General features: G+C 45.2%; 1 protein-coding gene across 3 annotated transcripts in view; it reads right to left on the bottom strand.

Moving 5' to 3' along the window:
* Positions 1-20,564, bottom strand: part of LOC125018566 (inositol polyphosphate-5-phosphatase A) — a 138,870-nt gene that overhangs the window by 27,599 nt on the left and 90,707 nt on the right. For all 3 annotated transcript variants that reach the window (XM_047602573.1, XM_047602574.1, XM_047602575.1), the window contains exons 8-9: positions 20,090-20,209; positions 7,890-7,974 (exon numbers count right to left, since the gene is read on the bottom strand). In XM_047602573.1, the coding sequence (XP_047458529.1) occupies positions 7,890-7,974; positions 20,090-20,209 (205 nt within the window). The remainder of the gene's footprint in view (positions 1-7,889; positions 7,975-20,089; positions 20,210-20,564) is intronic.

Raw genomic sequence — 20,564 nt, 5'->3', positions numbered from 1 at the left:
ACAAAGACCCCCAGGGAGAGGAGAAGGGGGCCACCGAGGCACGCTGTGCTCCGGTCCCGCCTGGCTCTGGACACAAACAGATGTTAGGCCAGCCCCGGCTCTCACTGGCCCCTGAAAGAGGAGGCCCCGTCGGAGAAACGGGCCCGAGATGCATTGTTTTGGGCCTCCTCTAAGACAAAAAACTGGAGCCACTCCTTCTGAAAGGGCCTGGCAATATGGCCGTCGCAGATAAATCACACAAGAGGGGCCGAGAGAAAGGCCCATGAATTCTCAATGCGGCCCTTAATGGGCCCTCTTAAATATGATGGGACGTTTGTGCGTGAATGAGCCCGGTGACTTTTAATGTCAGTGGGCAGAGCTGTTTAAAAGCCGCCCGGTGCCAACGCCGGGTTTACAGCTGTGTTACAATGAGCCATTCTGCAGCGGCATCACTCTGCGGCCGACAGGGAAAGATTCCCCGTCGAGGTCCAAGTTGTTTAAATTATCCCGGCGGCTTCCCGAACAACAACAACAACAGCAGCAGCACCAGAACGTTTTGTCATCGCTCGTCCTTTCTAAGTTTGCGACGGAACCAGCCCCCGAGCAAACAAGCAGCCCCCCCCCCCTCCTCGTCTGAATAGGAACTGTGACCGGCTTGTTGAGCGGGCTGCAGATTCCGCCGTCCTCACAGAGGCCGCTGCTCCTTTGCATATGCATTAGCCGCGGCTATAATGATTAAAATGCCGGAAATGGCGGCGGCCAACGGTACGGTCCCCCCGCGCTTGTTTGTGCACGACCCCCAGAGACAACATGCGTGATCCAGGCAACCATCCATCCTTCAGAGAGGGAGAGAGAGGAAAAACAATTATTGTGCTCCGCTTTACAAAGGCTGAGGACTGCATTAGTCAAAAATAGACTGACATCATACAAGTCGGACACTATGTACCAGGCACAAAGAGATCCCTTATCCTTCACAGTTTATGCCGCATTTCATCTGGACTAAATAATAGCGTCACTGTTTGCCGCCGCCGCTGCGATTTCAAGGCCGGGGTCCATTCTGACTAACGGAACAGACAAAACCATCAATAAAGCCAAAAATAATAAGGACAGAGCTGGAAGCCAAAGTTGATTATTCATGATTTATAGGCGTATTACATTTATTAGAAAACAGGGGCGGATTGAATAAAGAAGACATAGATTGAACCGCCTCGACTTCAGAGACAGATCGGATTTAATAACTAAGCAGATTTGAAATATTTATATTGTTTGCATAACACTTGCCAACGGCATCGTCGCTACAGCGGCGCAACCGAAGTCCACAATACATCTCCATAACTTTAAATTAGCTGTAAATAGTTTAAACTGAGTTAGATGAAAGATTTCACAAAGGTTTTTGTCTGGAAGTCGTCCAGAGCGATTCGAATCGCCTCACGGTGTCTCACAACCTTCCAGGTTGTGTTTGAAAAATCGCGAGTCCGGCTAACACACTGCTTTACAGAAAACAATTAGATCAAGTGTACTTTCTTAAGAGCGGAGCTCCGTGACAGAGATGGAACACGACTTTTTGTTTAATGTTCCCTTGTTCTTTTAAATGCCATTTAAATATGATTTGATCTAATTCTAACAAATAGATTAATCTTCCCTTTTAGACAAAATTGAATGAACAAATAAACGATTTCAAATTTCTACATGTCAACTGACTATCTTAGGGCATTAAGCAATGTTTGGCTGCACAAAACAAGCAATTAAAGACGGCACCCGGGGCTGTGAGGAGCTGTGATGTGCATTAAAAAACAATATTAATCAGTAGTTTAACTGATAATTAAAGCTGTAGATTGAGTCATCATGGAAAGAGTGAAACAGAAGCTAAATGTAGGACTGAATGAGGAAGTAAATGCAGGTTAATTTAGGGGCATTTTGAAGTTGACTAAGAATAAGAAGTTTTTTATTGCAGATAAAGAACAAAGGAATACAGTTCGGAAGCAATAAAGATAAAATCTCTATAAAGCCTTACGCCGTTTTATTTGTCATGACATCATTACAGACTTTCCGCACAATGTCGCTATCAGTAACCGCGATGTACAAACAACAGAACTCGAACCCTGGTACGCGTGCATCACAACGCATCTCCATAACACCAGCGACGCCGAGAGCTGCTGCTGTCAAACGTCTGGTTAACGGGATACGTTTCGGAGCAAAATGAGACATCCCAGCAACGGCTCCAGCTGGAGGAGACAGCAGAAGTGAGGGACTGAGGGGTAACTCGGGTTACAGCCCTGGCAGGGACCGACCCCGGGGGCCTGCGGGGGCAACGCGCCCTCCCAGGCCCTGTTAGTGCCAGGCTCTGCGCTCATCCTTGGCTTGGTTTGTCACGCCATCCCACCGTTGGCATGGTGTTCCCAGCTGCCAGTCACAGAGCCCCCTCCTCCCTCCCTCCCCCCCCTTCCAAGCACACAATGGCAATAGCATGGCTGGCGCCAGGCTCAAACGGCCTGTTGTTAATGAGCAGGACCAACAGAAGCCACTGCTTGTTCTTCATTTGCCAGCGTTTTAATTATATGGACAGCGCTCCCATCAAAGCTGCATCGCTCAAGTTACGCCCTCATAGCTGAACTCCTTTTTTCCTCTGTGTCTTCGGGCGCTGTATTCATTAGCATCGAAAGCAAACAGAGAGCGGAGAGAACAGGGGCCGTTGTCTGGGGGGAATTGTCTCGCTCTATATCCAGATGGGTTATCGGTGATATAATGGGCCCTCATTGTGATAGATTGGACTCTTCTAGCCGGGATAATACGTCTTTATTGTATTGTGAGGAAATATCACCACAGGCTTCACCTGCGAGGCCGTAAATGGGCGTGCGTCAAACGGCGGGCGCTAATAGATCTGTTTTGACTCGCGTTCCGTAATAAATGGCCGGCGTTCGCTGCATCAGGACAATTAAGATATTAATAAGTGGGTTGTCTTTCAGAGAAAAGCACATTGATTTAGAAGGTTACCGCAAACCATATAAAAGACTTGTCAATACAATTTGACTTGAGCAATAAAATAGTCAAATCTAACGCCATGACGCCGTCTACAAGGGTATGACGTGAAGACCGTCACATTTACTGCAATACGCTTCCCTTTTAGCCAAACCACACGACAGCTGGCAAATGCGTGTATATCTACGTCTCCGAGCGTAAAATGCACGAGTGTATCGGGGAAGCAGAGGGCAGCCAAGGAGGGTCGCAGTCCCCCGGTGTCAGGGGTTCCACAGAACAGAGGCCCAATCAGTGCTGGCCCGCTGGTTAATGGATGGATGGCCCCAAAAATTAATTAGCCTGACTAATGTAGTGTACACTTAATTACGCTGGCCGTCTTTTGATTTATAGCCGGCCAGAAACACACACGCTAGCCAAAGTCGGGCTATAAAGGAAAAAAAAAATGTAAAAAAAAAATGTGTAGCCTTTTTAACCATTGCAAAAATGTTTATAGAGACTAGGTTCATCAGCCAGGACAATGGCCATCAGCTACCTGATGAGCTGTTGTTGGTTTCAACATGCACACACAAAACGCATTTAGCATGATTTAACTGTCGTCATGTAGTGTACGATGTCTGTGGTGCAGACTGGGTGGAAAATGACTTGTACAAGCAAAAAAAAACATGGCGTTCATGATCAAATTGTCTTATTTTTCGGTCCTCGGGTGTCAGGGGGTGTGTGCGTCGTGAAAAAATGAATGATCTATCATGCTGATGTGTCATTACGAGGCATTTTGCAGCATTCATTAGAAGTGGTGATAGTCTCGGGCCCCACCTTTAATTTCATGCTGCTCAAGCGAGAGAAAGGACACAGGACAAAGGAAGGAAGATTGATGCCCGGTCGGGAAACCTCTGCGCTTCCTGCAGTCGCCGACAGGGGGTGCTAACCCGAGTCTCCTTTATGAGGGAGAGGGGAGGCCGGCTAGTCTAATGAAATCTGTCCATGTAGCAGCAGATCAGGCCCAATTAAAACAGCCCCACACCATGTCACGGGGACAGTAGATCAAGTCAGCAATTAACCTTCCCGCTGGCCTCTATCAATCCTTAAATTGGAGCAGGCCGACCAGCAGCGCACATATCTCTGCGGATATTAAATTTACATTCTATTAAGTTTAATTAGGAGGGATTTTAAATATACTAGGAGTCCAGGCACAGAGCCCTGAGCCTGTCATCGACGCTGCTGATTCACGGCCACAGGCCACTTCGAGACACACACACACACACATATACACACACACACACACACACTCTGGGACACGATACGTACACCTTTCACCACCTTCTGAATAAAGCATGGGACCAAGATAAGACCGTGTTTGTAGTAGGTTATGAATGGGTCAACAAGGGGTGGGCGACACGGCTTCCTGACTCAGATCCTACCTCGGGAGCTGACACTTCTCGGCTCTGAATGGCTCGACACAAGACTTTTAAAAGAGGTTACAGAAGGATGAGATACGGCGGCGGTTTGTTCGGGACTAATCATTCACGGGCATGTAATAAACTAGAGAAAGACTAAACAAGAGAAAGGCTTACGAGGTGACCTGGTGGTAATAGTTTGAGATTTAGGTTGTTTGGAAAAATGAAGACGCTGAAATGCTTTACTCGTTCAGCCATTCACACCGGCGCAACGGTGGCGCAAGGTGTGCATCTGCCGCCAGGCGCAACCTCAGCGTCTTTATAAGGCGACCGAACAGAGAAACGGCCCATTGAATCCCCCGCGAAACAAATTTGCACTGTTTACATCTGGCTCCAACTCCAGAATTAAACAAAGTTTGTCAATTTTATGAGTAATTTCAAGAAAATTGTACGCACACATCCAGAATAAACAAGGGTCTACTGGTTTGGCGCCGACTCACTGAGAAATATCTCTGGAAATTCGATGAAACCTTGAGAGGTTTCAGGTGCAACAAGTTAAGGTCTAAACGAATTGCTGCGCCGAGCACTGCAGCGGTGTGTGTGTGTGTGTGTGCGTCATCTTTAGCCCGCCTGATAAAAAGAAATCACACATCGATAAGAGGACTGTGAAGCATTGTGTGCGTGATTCCGCGGAGAAAATCGACAAAGCCTCCCTTTGTGGTGTCCTGTTTTATCAGCACTGATGCAAAGCGTGATCAAGCCCTAGCATGATCAGACCCATGGGAGTGGAGAGAGGAGGTTGCTGGGGACTGGACCACCTCCAGGCTGCTCAGCCCTAGCATTAGTCTCCACGTGGCTGTGTCTTTTGTCTGCCAGTCAAAGGGCCGCTGAATGGGGGTCAATTGAAACCAATTCCCTCTGTCAGACACAATTAATGGGGTTGCCCGGGCTGGGTAGAAGGGGGGCGGCCCGCAGACCTTTGGTTACTGATCCTGCCGCGCAAGCATGCCAGGAATTTGCCACCTGGAATTTGCCCTGCGACAATAACAAACCCACTCCCTTTTCTACGCGCACACGGATACATCCGAAAATGCCCCCCCCCTCATGTCCCCGTCCCGTCCCATCCACCCTCCCACAACCACAAGGCAGCAGGATGGGTGACATGGGAGTGGTTAGTGGTTGTCCGCAGTCTAGTCACCCACAATAGACCAGAGGCGGAGAAGAAGGGAAGTGGTGTAGCGTGCAGCTGTAGAGAAATGTACTGGAGTATTTTCTGATCCAGTGGTTCTTAAAGTGAAGCCTAAGGAGCCCCCCAAGGGTGCTTTAGAGTCGTCCCTGCAGCTCAACAAACCAAAAAAAATAAAATAAATAAATTGTGTAATTATTCCGACCACTTAACACAAAAAGTATGTATTCGTTTGCATGGCTCCATTTCTTTTGGCTGAACGAGGATAGAAGAAGAAGGAGAAGGAGCGAGAAGCAGAGCCGGCCTCTCCGTGTCTGAATCAATCTTTGGGTAAGTATGGACGATCGATCCACCACCGGCCCATCTACAGTTAAGCACTTCAGTAGATGTGCACTAATTGTCCTGCTGACATTAATTGTCATTAAAGGGGCTTAAAACGGCCTCCCGGCTGTGAGTTACTCCCCCCCGCGCCGAGGTTGCAACCCATTTGTTTATCGGTGACATCAGAGATCTCCTCTGCCGCTAACACGTGGGTCACTGTTAAATCAGACAGGTTGAGCGCTGCAGCGCGCGGCGGCTTTACACCGAGCCGAGCTGAGCCGCCCCGTTCAATCACACATTCCACCGAGCCTTTTCTTTCTGCAGTCCCACCATTAAACGTTCGGCACGTTTGAGGAACCGTTATCGCGCCGGAGGTAAACGTCCAGGTAGGTGAGCGCGCGTGGTTTTTCATGCTTTAGCCAAACGGCGCTAACTTCCTGAGTGGAAGTCTGAAAGGTTCCCCCCTTCCCCTCCTCCTCCCCCTTCCTCCTCCTGCATTGCTGCCACACCCCTTTAAACAGGGGAATCAATCAGACTCATTTGGCCTAACAAATTGGTTTATGCGTGCGTGTTTGTGTGCGCATTCGCTCTCGATGCGAACGCGTAAGTGAATGGGGGCAAGGTGCATGAGAAAGGAGCTGCGCGGACGGCGACGGAGACACAGAGATGTAAGACTAACACATCCCTGGAAAAGGGGTCGCGACCCCCCGCTGCACTCAAACAGCATTTCAGAGCGGCGGGGACAAGGAGATGGCGGGAGCTTACCTACCACAGAGTTCGCAGGAACCACGCGGCGCACCCATGTTTTCAGTACTAATAAAATGATTATTAGAGTAGAAAGGCTGCTGTTTTAATGAGAACATCGCCGTGTATTCTGATAACGGCAGCACCGATAAGACATAAAACGGCCTATCGCTGATACGGTATCAGTGTGGCAACCTAAATGTGTCCCAGGTGACATTTAATTGCAGAAGCCGACTTCTGAATGGCCTCAGTGTTTGCACATCTGCTGTTGTGGATTCTGTACTTGTATTTATTATCTCCAAAGCAACACACGTTCACATGACCCGGCGGCTTAATGTGACCCAATTACAGCACCAAAATCAAATGTACTGCATAAACTTTGAGGCAATTAATCAATGCCCCTGATAGATTTCTGAGTGAAAACATGTGATGTCCGTCCCACTTAGCCGGGCCGATCCAGAGGAGACGGCGATCTACTGCGCCCCTAGTGGCCGGGTGAAGGCTACGCCACGAGAAAAAAAAAAAAAAAAAAGGCTTCTCCTGGTGAACCACACAGAGTCAAGTCCTTCCTAAGTCATTTGAGCATTTGAGCCCTCCATTCAGAAAGCCTTCCCTCCTCTTCCCTCTGCGCTGAATGGAGCTCCGGCTGAAATGAACAATGCCCACACCTTGAACAGGCCCACTGATTCGAGGACCATTGTGCCGGGGAGGAGGGAGAGGATAGACCAACAAGTGTCTCTCCCACTCTGTTATCATAGGACATCACTGTCTGCAGTAGCCTTTTATGACTACCAACCCCCCCACACACACACACACCACCACACACACAATCTCCCCGTTGAGAATGCCCAATGACTGCACTACCTTAGCCCTCACTGGCTTCATTTGCACCAAGAAAAAGAGGGGGAAGGAGGAAGAAGAAAGAGGGGAGGGAGGGAGGGAGGGAGCAGGAGAGGAAGAGGGGTGAATGGTGCTATAACATAACAATGCACTTGGAGGCTCAGTTGGCAAACACAGCTGGGGCAGCCACAGTGAAGCGTTTAATGAGTCATAACTCTAAAGAGACAGTGGCCTACTAAAACCACTTTTACTATATTGCAGTTGCTCTCATATACTGTATATACAAGCCCATACTCACTTTATATTATCATGAATTAGATAGCACTTAACCGCATATGTACATCGTATATGGCCTTGCTTACATTTCCCCCTGTATTGAACAAATTATTTGCACAATTAACTTGTTTTTTGTCCCCTCTGTCAGGTGTAGCAGGGGAAACACTCACCTCAATAACTTCCTTCGAGTCCAACCTGAAGTTAAAGTCCCCGAAGACAAAATGTGGCAACTTCTCAAACCTCCCGTCCGTGATCCTGCAAAACATTACAAGCCGCATTAATGCCGAGTTAGTGGCAGGGAAATGCCATTTTGACGGCTCGTCATCATCATTAGCTGTCAGACGGTCTGACAATGCCCCTGACCTCAGGGTATTTACTTGACGAGGGCCACAGCACCACCTTGTGGACGCTACACTTTGTTTGGAGACGGTTTCACCTTGCTGGAGCAAGGACACTCAATTAATTTAAAAAGCCCCTTTTTTTAAATGCATTTTGTGTAATCTGACACAATCTTTTTCTTTGCGTTAGCTCAAGGGTATTTGTGATTTATCACACACCAGGCAGGATGTGGATGGAAGAGTGGGGCAGATACAGAAAACCTTAGAGGAGGAGTTAACATAATTTAATACATTACAAGATTATTCAACACAAATGCACATTATGAGTGACTTTAAACCCACGTAGGTATATATGTATTTGTTCAATTTGTCTGGAATTTCTTAAGCACATTTACACTGATCAGCCACATCATTATGACCGCCAACAGGAGAAGTAGATAACATTTAATCCATCTTGTGATCATTCAATGATCCGCTGGGAAACTTTTGGACCTGACATTCATTCATGTGGATGTTACTGAGACATGTAGCACCCACTGAGACCAGACCAGACACCTCCACCCCTCAGCAATGGCCTCCAAATTCACCAGATCCCAACCTGATCAAGTGTCTGTGGTCATATCGGTGGTCATAATGTTGTGCCAGATCGGTGTACCGAGGTAAAGCCAAGTCATACCTTCACGTAATCGAGTTAATCTTGTCTTGTTTGCGGTGCGTCTCTGAATACGTGCTAGCAAGTTCAAACTTTTAATTCTCAGCTGACACCACAATTAAATTAATAAATCTCCATCATTTCCTTTGATTATCTGCTTTGATGGCCGAGGAAATTCACTTTGCTGAGCGGATCAAAGGGAGAGCATGCTATCTCTGAGTCTTGTTCCTTTAGAGAGGGGCTGGTTTAGGGCCAGATCTATTTCTGATTTGGTGTTGCGCTGTGACCTGTTTGGACCCTTCTGATCATCAGAAAAAACAAGTCTGCAGATACTAAAACCAATCTTTTCTTTTTTCTTTTTTTTTATTTGCCACGTGTCTAAAACATATCTGATCCAACTTTAATTTAGTCCGCACGTCATTTAAGGCCATCTTGTTTTAAATTTTATCTCATCTAAAGCATTTTGTGTTGCCCTGTGTCGTGATCAACTTGTTGCTTCTGTACCCAGACGGTTTATGGATTCAGCTGAGACTAAGTGATGCATAGGCGACAGCGTTACCGCAGACCCTGCACGGAGCTCGATGCTGCGATTGGTCCACTTGGTTGTTGCATGTTTCCGCTTCCAGCTTGCTTCTCCATCTCTGCGATTTTCTAATTGATTGTTTTGGATCAATAAACAACTGAGGAGGTTTGGAGATACAAACATTTCTATGACTCATGTTCAGTTAAAGTTCGGCAAAAGTTTCAGCCGCCAGACCGGCAAAAAAAGACACTTGTGTTAAACTTGTGTTTAGGTGTCGTTGTTACAGAGTGAGCCAGACTGCACAAGTGCACAAGTATAAATGTGTCTCACACTGGCGGAAGGTCAGTGTATAAGGTCCATGCTTAACCCTGCGCAGTCGTATAAATTACGCATGAGAAACTAAGTTGTGCAGCTTGAAGGACTCGTTCATTCTGCCACAGATTCTGCCTCAGCTGGACCAGCAGAAGCTAATGTCACAAGTCCTGCTAATATTTTAACTGCACTAAATACACTCCGATTTTTAGAATCAGAGGATTCATGGACTACGGGATTTATCTGACATGGACTACTTCCAAATCCTCACAACTTCATCACAGCACTGGTATCCCTCTAGTTCAAAAAAAAAAAAAAAAAAAAAAAAAAAAAAATGCACCTAAGCGACATATAATTAACTCCTATGCTTCATCGCCTACTTAAAAAGTGGCCCCTCTACAGAGCAGGGGAAGGAAATTAAGGTGGTTGTAGTGCAGGCTCTTGTGTAATTAATGATTCAAGATGCTTGGCTCGCTATCTCCACTAATCGTGCGAATAAATCTCAGCGTGGACTTCCCAGGCACAGATAACAATATATTTATGAGGCTGTAAAGAGAGAGGGAGGCTTGTCTTAGTGGTGGGCCTCAGTCTGGACGGCCGTCGTAAAGCACGGCCACTTCTCCTCTATGGGGCGGGGAGGGGACTGTGTTCACCCAACAGCCACAACATTAAAACCACTGACAGGAGAAGTAAATAACACCGACCATCTCGAAACATTTCAGCGTTCTGCTTGGGAAGCTTCTGCCCCTGGGATTCGTTTGTGTGGATTTGGTTAGACATGTACCACCCACCTAGACCAGATCAGACACCCCCACCCCATAGCAATGACACTCGTTGATGGCAGCAGGACGCGGCCTGACACAGACACACACACAAAAACGCTTTAGGATCATGAAAAACATGAAGAACAGCACAAGGTGTTGACTTTTCCTCCAAATTCTCTAGATTCAAAACTGATGAAATATCTGTTGGATGATCACCAACCCTCCAACTAACAACATCCTGTTCCCTGAGAAGACCCATGTCCATTCTCAAACTGTTCTGAAGGCACAAAGGGAGGCCTACACAACATTATGAAGGTGGTCATAATGTTATGGCTGATGGGTGTCCTTCTTCTATGCAAAATTGTCCTGTAACTTATTTTCTCAAGCAATCAATAAACAATATCACTGTTTCACTAATAGCAGCACTAAACACAAAGATATATACGGTTGGCTACGATCACACAAAGTAAACAAGCAAATCATCATGTTTGACATTGTGTAGTTTTAAGAAGTGGCCTGATATAATCATTTTTCCAACTGAATTATTTGATTTATTAACATAATGTTCAGTTTGTGCTCCAGTTATACATTTTTTTGGCCGAGCAAATTCCTGTTGGCATGGTGTTACTTATTGGCCAGAATGGACAGGTAGAATTTGTGTGTTTGTTTGTGCAGCCTGACCCTTGTAAACCCAAACGGTGGCAACACTATTCAATGGAAATCTGCAATATGCATTTATTTATCTATCTATTTTTTACCTGTCCTTTTATTTCTATTATTGTCTGGGTCTTTTTTTTCTTCTTTTCTTAATCAATTGTTTTCTTTTTCTGTTATGGATGTTTAATTAAACAAAAAGTTAATAAAAAGCTAAATCACACACACAAAAAGAAAGAAATCTGCAATACACAGCTACAAAATGACACATAACCCTAGAAAAAGCTGAGCTGGCTTAAGCTTTTTACACAATGACATGGTGCAGATTCAGTCAGTTATGTTTCTATTTCAATCATTCATTTTAAACAGAGGATCCTTTAAAAATGTCATTGAGCTCTGGGGGTTCACAGACTCTGATTTCATATAGAGATAATTTATACCGCCATTGATGGTATATAAATATATTTGAAATTAAAAACTTTTCCATGTATCCGACTGCAATTGGTCAGTTTTTAACATTTGTTGCAGTTTTGTCCTGGGAGACGTTATCATCTGGACAACGTAAATCACATGTATCTGTCTACCTGTCTACTACATTACGGTTCAATTAGAGCAGAGCATCTCACTGACAAACTCCAACTGGGATTGACATCATTAAGGATGTAACATCCTTGTGCTAAGAGACTCAGATGCATTCAAGGAGGGTTAGTTCTCAGTTTGTCCTGCGGCCCCGAATGGAGGGCAGTAAAATGGTTGAACGCAGGCGTCAATGCAGCCACTGGCGTGGGAACTTGTTTTTGTTCAAAAAGAGACTTTACCACATATCTTTTCTTATCAGAGTATAAATCTGGTAACGTTCCAATTGGATTTCATTATGCTTCAACTGATACAGAGAAAAAGTACCTCTGCGTGTAATTGGATTAGGGATGCAACAACTAGTCGACTAGACAAATACGACTACTAGTCTTTGAATCTCATCATTGTGTGTATATCCCATGGTATGCAATGCCACACTAAACAATGTTTTGCTGTAGCCAACTGCACTAGCTCAGAGTGGGACATCTCACTTTATCCAACTCGATGGACTGACAGCACATGTGCACGAGTGACTGAGAACAGAATTAGAAGCTGCAACATGGAAGCAGCTGAAGCAATGCTAATGCAAAACAAAAGGTCCAAAGCTTGGGAACATTTCATAACTGAAACAACCAAGAAAACTCTCAAATGCAAGATGTGCAAGCTGAAACTCACACATTATGAGCCCATGTTAGTTATGCATGAACATTTGAAAAGGAAACACATTTTGTAAACTTCAGACACCTCAGTAAAATATATCAGCTAGCTTGTTCCTATATGTGCAGACTAAGAGTGGGGAAAAAATATCGACATGGCAATATATCGTTAATAAGCTGGACAAAGAGTGAGAGCAGTTTGCAAACTGTGTTTAGCTTCAGTTAGATATTCAGGCAACACGACCAACTTGGAAACTTAGCAAGCTATACTGGATGACACAGTACTTAGACAGTGTGCATAGGCATTTGATTTCCACATCTGTAAAGTGGAGGGTCCAAACAGTGATACATTTTTGTTCGAGACAATTCTAAACTTAATTTTCTGTAATTTTCTGTCTCACTTTTTCTGTACAAGTGCAATAAATTGGAAATGGATAATGTGAATTAATGTTGCTTTTTGACTCAATTTGTCCAGTGAATTATCACTGTCATCTGATGTACATTTAAACAACTAGTATTTTAAGCTGCATTTAAAATCTCTCAGTGAACTATGTAGAATATTGCAATATATCACAATATTCAAGACCCAAGTATCGTGATACGTATCCAATCGTGAAGTACTCGCCAATATGTGATGTAATATAATGTAATCCATAATCTGACCAGTCGTTACAGAAGTCAATGATCAAAACTTGATAGTCCTCCAACCAATTGGAGCCATTTTGCTATAAACTAATTTAACTCCACGGCGCTTAGAGATAAGATATTACTCTTCTGTCTATCGCATCAAACATGTGATGTAGTTTGTCTGACTTCTACGGGTTGCACAGACTAGTCGACTTGTCAGTTTGTCGAATTCACTGCTGTATTACGACACTTTAAGCATCAAGTCTTCACCCATCACGTGACAATACCAACATGGACGCCTCAGAGAAGACAGGTGAGGAGGCAAGTGGGCTATAGAGTCGTAGAGCGTGCTTGTTTTGTCCTTGATGTCAGTGAATGCACCACGTGCGAGACGGAAGCTACGGTAGAGCCAAGAGTTTGCCGACCGTATATTAGAAGTGTCAGACTGTCGGTGTTTATGGTGTTGGGCCGTGGCCGACGTCTTCAAGCTCCAATAAGCTTACAGAAAAGCCTCCGTGTTGCTAAGCATTACTTTCTACTGTGGTTTTATTAGTGGCCACATTTCACAAACCTAATCCGTGACATTACAACTATTTAAGTCGTGCCAACCCTACCGACTTCCAGCCTATACCACGTCTGCTGGTGTGAGTGAAAAATATAGAAATCCAAACTTGCAAATCAGACAATGAATCAATTAATTAAGTGACGTACAGGAAAGATTAAATGAGAGTGAGGCAGTCACCCTTATAAAAAGAATGGATGAAGTGTGAACAGAGGAGAAGGAGAAGGAGAGTGTATGTGTGTTCTTCGAGCCCGAGGTCTTTCTCCCGCTAACAGCCATGTCTAATACCCGCAGCCTGGCGGTTTTGTCTGCTGCTCCAAGGTATCAGCCACAGGTCAGAAGGTAACACTCTGTTTACACGATCATTTCCTAAAGCACTCATGGTGACCCGATGGTGTGAAAGTTGACTTTTTTCGTGGCCTTTGTGGAGAGAACGAAGAATTGCAACATTAGCTACAGCTACTGGGCGTGAAAGGGACCTGTGGGTGGGGGGTCCCGAGCTTGAGGGAGGGGCCACCCCCAGCCTCGCTGACCCTTGCCCCTTGGCGGGGGCCCCCATTAGCCTCGTCATCACAGTTCATTCAGGCAAACTGTAACAGTGTCAGTGACATTCTCCCACAAAGACACACTCCTTTACACAGTCTATAAACATGCTTTCTCCCGGCCAATTCATCCCGCAGTGACACCCCTGAAAGAGCCTCTTCACAAGGGACGTTCTCACTGAGGTTTGGGCTGGGGCCTTCATCAGGCCTTCCTAGGGGCCACACAAAGACAGGGGTCAGACGCTAATTTATAACATGGCCCCGGACTCTGCTCCCAGGCTTCGTAAACCATCGGCACAAAGCAGCCACCGAGCATTCTCTCCTCCTGATTTGACTCCTCTCTCACAAATAAAACGCCACAGGAGGTGAACGATCATGCAGAAATATTCTAGCAACAAAGAATCTCAGTTTCACATGTAACATGTAGACCACGATGACACAAAACCTACTGGCGTTAGAAATCCGCTGAAACAGCCTCGCCCGCTCGCTAGCTCCTCGTCAGATTGTGCGGTGTGATTGACAGCCAAACTGAGCCATAATAGAGAGTCTATACGGGATTATGAGGGTGAAACCGGGGGCCATGTCACGATTATATTGACAAGATGACTTACCATAAGTTGACCAGTCAGATTCAACTTTGAACACAATGGCTGGGCTGAGCACAGTCATCCATTGAAAGTAAATGTTGAGAATTTGGGAGAATGTTAACATTGTGAAGAATGTGCTGGTGACGTCTTTCTGAATAGGCCGATGGTGGCCCCTGACAGGACCTTTGACACCGCAGGACAGCCTCACCCTCGTCCCCCTGCGAGCACCTCATCTCCTTAGTAACGCCCACCCCGGCAAGAAAACCATGCAGGACAGATATGGTGTTAAGGGGGTGCAAGCGGTCACACAGAGGTTAGGGAATAGCAGTCAAGAGGAAGAAGGTACCTGTGAACAAAGGTGGAGACTGAAGGAACAGAAACTGTCAAAAAAAGGTGCGTTTTTAAGTGTTTCTGCATGGAATCATGTCTAAGATTGACTAAATTGTCTAAAAACTGCAAAAAATAATAATTATAAATAAGTTTATAGAAGGAAATCTCTCCTCGAGACTAGAAAATCTGCTGGGTCTCAGGACCTGAGACTTCCAGGGGAACAAAAAGTCCCAGTTTTGCATTGAGCTTCTACTATACTGTAGTACAGTATCAGCTGTTGCTGCACTATAAACTATAAAAATCCTAATAAAATGGTTTCAATGTGCAACACACTGATCAGGCGTAACATTATTCCCACCTTCCTAACATTGCATAGGTCTCCCTTGTACCTTCAAAACAGTTGTGACTCATCAGAGAATGGACATGGGTCTTCTGAAGGTGTCCTGTCTAGTCTGGCAACAGTGAATATTGTTGGTAGGGGGGGTCTTTGGGTCCTATGGGTTGAGGGGAGGGGCTTCTGTGCATCATCTCACAGACGCTTGATCAGTTTGGGATCTAGTGAACACAAGGCCAGGTCAACACCTTGTGATGTTTTTTTGAGTTTTTCCTAAAGCTGCCATCAAGGAGTGTCACTAATGTGGGGTGGGGGTACCTGGTCTAGTCTGGTCTAGTCTGGTGTAGGTGGGTGCTACATGTCTGGGTAATATCCACATGAATGAATGAATGCCAGGTTCAAAAGTTTCCCTGCATAACATTGGATTGTCACAAGATGGTGAATGTTATTTACTTCTCCTATCAGTGGTTTTAATATTGTGGCTGATTGGTGCATATTATCCCATCCATAGAACTTAATGGACATTGCCTTAGATTATAAAGTTTGTCTTATTTTTATAAAAATGTGGTTCAACATTTACCACCAGATTATTTGCATCTCACATCTCCAAGTGTCCACATAGCACCACGTTCAGTTTAAGGTCCTGATGTGTTTGGGTTAAGGAAGTAGGTATCATCACGGTTAAGTGGTGGCCAGTCGGTCCATGAGCAGAGAGAGACACTGGGGAAGATTAACCTCTGCTCCTAAAGGCCCCCCAGCGTGACAATGCACACCGACACTACGACTCACAAACACACACACACACATTTAGTCACTCGTATACATAAAAACAGCAGCCTGGTGCAAATGAACACAATAAGTATTTGCTGACCATTTAGATAAAAGACTGAAACTTACACGGAAGCAGCACTGAAAAGGAACCTCTACACACACACGAACACAGACACACAAACACAAACTCTCCTCTTTAATAAATTCATTCTAGCTTCATGGAGGATCTCCCTGCGATTATCCACTCCTCCCTCTTGCAGCTCAACATGTCTATTGGCTGGACTCAGCCTTTCTCTGCGCCTTTAGCCCGTTGTTCTGGGAAAAGCCTAAAGGGAAACATTTAGATTGGAGGGCTCTTTGAGACGCTCTGACAGTTGACTGATGACCCTCCATAAAATGACAAAGCGTCGCTGTGTGGTGGCCAGTGCGGCCCACTGCTTCCCCATGGGAAACTAATTGCTTTGAATTGTTAACGGCAACATTATTTTTCTGCCAATCACGGCTTTTCAATGCCCCGAAAATGAGCATGAAACAAGTCCTTTCAGCGAACAAAACAGTTAAATGTCCCCAATGTTGATCAAATTAACTTCAGCACTGTGACAATGGACTATATTTGTGTGAAAATAATGGCGAGCCACAAAGGGGGCCTTTATGCCAGGATTTCACAGTTGTAATGTAAAACTGTTCTCCCCTGAACCGGACCAGCCACTCTGAATGGGGGCTGGAAAAAGAAACAAACTCCAATACACAATAGGGATTTTTTTTTTTTTAAGGAAGAGGGGGAAAAACTGTTGGTTTTATCTCATGCTATCATTTTCAATCCACTAGAGACATCGGGGCTTCCAGCTTCATGATTATTACATCAGCAGTCTTGTGCAGAAATAAGCTAAATTGTATTTCACTGTATATTTTTCTTAACAGCCTTTTTCCTTAAGTTAAGAAAGGGGAACTGCATTCTTTTCACATTCTGTCCCACACAAACTATTAAACCTCAACATAATTATAAAACAATGATCTCCGACATCAAGGAGCTTAGTCTGCAGAGTAAATACAGCTAGGTGCAACCCAGACCCCCATATGTACACCTTCAAAGGACAGGAAAACAAGGAGGGGATGCATTTCACGCAGAGCTTTGATTTTCTCTCATGAAAGTGGTCCACTCCTGAGCTCTGAGCTATAGAGCAGTGCTTTTTTTTTTTTTTTTTTGATGTGACTCAACAGTGAGGTCTGGCCAGCTAAACGCTGTTGCTTCTCAGCATTGTTCCCCTGAGGCCTTGAAGCACTTTGGAGATAAACAGTGTTTAGCAGTTAAAAGGGCCACAGAGGAAAAGGCTTATCAGATGTGTTCTCAATGGGCTGTAAGCTGCCTTATTAGGCCTGGGCCCCAGATAAGGTGGAGGCTGAAGTTTGATGCACGGCGGCGGCGGTGGCAGAGCTCGTCCCCAGCACTGCCATGTGATCACGCTCCTGTGCTCAGCTGGTGGTGTGTTCAAGAAGCCCCCCTCCACCCACTCATCCACCCACCCACCTCCTCGACTCTCCCATCCAGCAATGAGAGATTAGAGCTCAGAGAGGAGAGAGAAGAGGGAGAAGAGGGAAGGAGGAGGGGGTGGAGTTTGGCTTTAGATATTCCCCTTGTCCCTTTTCCTGCTCTGCTTCTGGGGGTAGGAGTCAGAGTTAGGACAATAGCCAAAAAGATGGTTCCCAACCAGCCGCTGAATGGGAACACTGTTGGTGGTAGCGCTTCATTCAAAGCCCGGCCCGGGCACATTGTCCTCCCAGATCGGCGGAGGAGAATGGAGTTTGCTGGTGGCTGCCAAAAGGTTAGCAGCCTCTGTGAAAGGACCGACCCATTATTCACTGCCCTTTACAGAGCCCAAGCACCCTTTGTGCTCCTCCTCCCTTCCCTCTGCACCGCCAGCTTTTTCTCACTCCGGTGCTCCGGATCTGCGCCCGACGGCTTCCCCCCCCCAAAGTGAGCGAGTGAGGCGCGATGCCCCCACTATCCCACCAACCCCTGTACCCTAGCGAGGAATACCACGGTAGCTGGGACGTATCACGACCTCCTCGCCACCTTGCCTCGCACTCCATACACCGAGCCCCCTGCCCCCCCTTCTCGTCCCCACCCCTGTCAAAAAAAAAAAAAACCTTTAAATGATATGGTCCAGAAGTAACAACAAGGTTACCGTCCACCACACAAGAGGATTTAGAAGGAGGGAGCGTGGAAACTGCCACTCAGCCAACACAGTTTCTATTCAACACCCTCAACCACCCCAGTAAAACTCTGAGGCTGCGCTGTTTAGGTGTATTTACAGGGGCGGCTTTTAGAAACAAATCAAGTGAGAAAGCGTAATGAAAGCAGAGGAAATACAATAAAGACACTTACATGCATACAACAACAGAGGTCCTTTTGAAACTTCATCATGCCAGTAAATCCAGGTAAGTTACAGTGTAATAAAATGAAAAAAAAAGCAAAAAAACAGCTATATTCGTAAAACACACTCAATTCCCTGTACATTAAAGGCAGACCCTTCTTTTAATCAAATTAAGAACGGAGTAAAGGTAAAATATGACCTCGTAGAGAGTAGTTTAAAAGGCGTCTCATAACTCAGGCACATCAGAGAGCCTGGTGTTAATGTATGGCCCTGTACACAGTGTGTATGTATGTAGTTATTCAAAGTGGAGGCGGTGGGAAGCAACGCCGTGCATTCTTATGTCATCTGAATGGGGAGGTCACCTACTGCGACGCCGGGTCTGGGCTTTTATTCTGTGGTAGCATGGCCAGGTAGGGAGAAGGGGCTGCACTGTGCACTCTATCATCCTGCTCTGCTGCAAATGGATATCCCATAAATCACATTAGCGTGGCCTATGAATGAATAGTACAGCCTGTTTGTGTAGAGGCTTTGGCTTTGCTTAGCCTAGTGGGGAAGAAACATTTACTATTACTGTTAAGATTCCTAGACTATCACCAGTATAATTAACTTGAATTACTGCCTTGTACTTGTGCGCCTCTGCCAAGCAGTGAACTTCCAGTTTTATCCTCTGGTTCGCACTTAATATAATATACTGTATGTAGACTTTGTTCCTGATATACTGATCGCATTCACAAGAATGGGTTGGACATGAAGACACAGTGACCTTTGACCACCAAAACTGAATCAGTTGAGCTTCAAGTTCATGCCAATGTTTGTACCAAATTTGAAGAAATTCCATCAAGGTGCTCCTGAGATATTACAATCACAATAGTGGGATACACGTACAGTATAGATACAAAGACAAATGGAAGTCAAAAGCATGAGCTTGCTCCTTTTGAGAGCTCCATTGTATAAATTATATGGCAATGTGTCTGTTTGATTACAAAATGTCTAATATACAATTAGAACAGGAGGCAAGTTTGGGAATGGGTCACCAAAACCTTCTGTGGAGCATGAAAATCTAAAACGAATTGATTTAATCTCATGTTCAAAGTGAAAGGAGCCCAATTAGGAAATGTAGACGTAAACAAAACAAATACTTAATGTCAATAAAAGAGTTTGACAACAAGAAATACCGACCTAATGGTTACAAAAGGTCAGGATTAACAAAATCCTCATTTAGAGAGAAGGACTTGTGATATTATAGCAGTGTGGACAGCACTGGACAGACCAAGAGTCCAACTGGTCAGGTAATAAATACTTACTTCCTTTCCTCTGTTGGTACTAGAGCAATAAACAAGGAATGGTGTGGGATAATACCACAAGAGGAAATATAAAATAAAATAAAATGCTGTAGAGTCAGAAAGAGGAAGAAGGAGATTAAAGAGACTTGGGAGTTCACAGACCGTGTAGTGAGTAAGACCCTCTTCTTCTACAGACAGACGTAATCCCACTGGTCCAGGGCTGAATCCCACCAAAACATTTTCTGCTGTACCTCTCCTGCTCAATCTCACCCTAAGCCTCCATTAAAATATCAATACCAATAGAAATGGCTTTCCCAGTCCAGACGGAACGGGGATTTTTAAATGCTAGAAGTCGACATGAAATCCCCATTCTTTACACAGAAAACATACATCCACAGGTATTCATATTTTATTTCTCAAAACAAGTGCTGATCAAGATAATTAGAAAATGTAAGGATATGTCAGTGAGAACGGTTTACGGTACCTGTCTAAAACGTAGCCGAGGGCCTTCTGTCTGGTCCCGGAATAGACCGAAGGGCTTTTCTCACAGGCCACAAGGTTGGAAGCATCGTGGAAAAGGTGGATGTTGACCAGATCGAAGGCACTGGCGTGAAAGAGCAAACAGTGGGTGAGTTTCTCCATCTACAGCAAAGTATTCGTTCCAACTAACAAAACTGTAATTAACATATTTTTGTATTTAAATACAATTATCTTTCCTGACACACAAATTTATTCTGTAATCACTTCTTAACCGGGGCCCTTGAGCAGAGCGTATGGGTGAAGTTACCACCACAATCATTAATCTGCTTCCCTTCACTTTGTCCTGTTAGGGAAAAATCAAGACAGCTCAATGTGCAGTGATGAACACCTCCCCGCTGATCCTATCAATCTGGGGCGTTTTGTTAGCGTGGTGCTCGGCAGGGCGACCCAGAGGAATTGCTCTTATCTCACGGGGTGTA

Source organism: Mugil cephalus, chromosome 13 (assembly GCF_022458985.1).
Source record: "Mugil cephalus isolate CIBA_MC_2020 chromosome 13, CIBA_Mcephalus_1.1, whole genome shotgun sequence".
Taxonomy (NCBI): Eukaryota; Metazoa; Chordata; class Actinopteri; order Mugiliformes; family Mugilidae; genus Mugil; species Mugil cephalus.
This window is presented reverse-complemented; position numbering and strand designations above follow the sequence as displayed.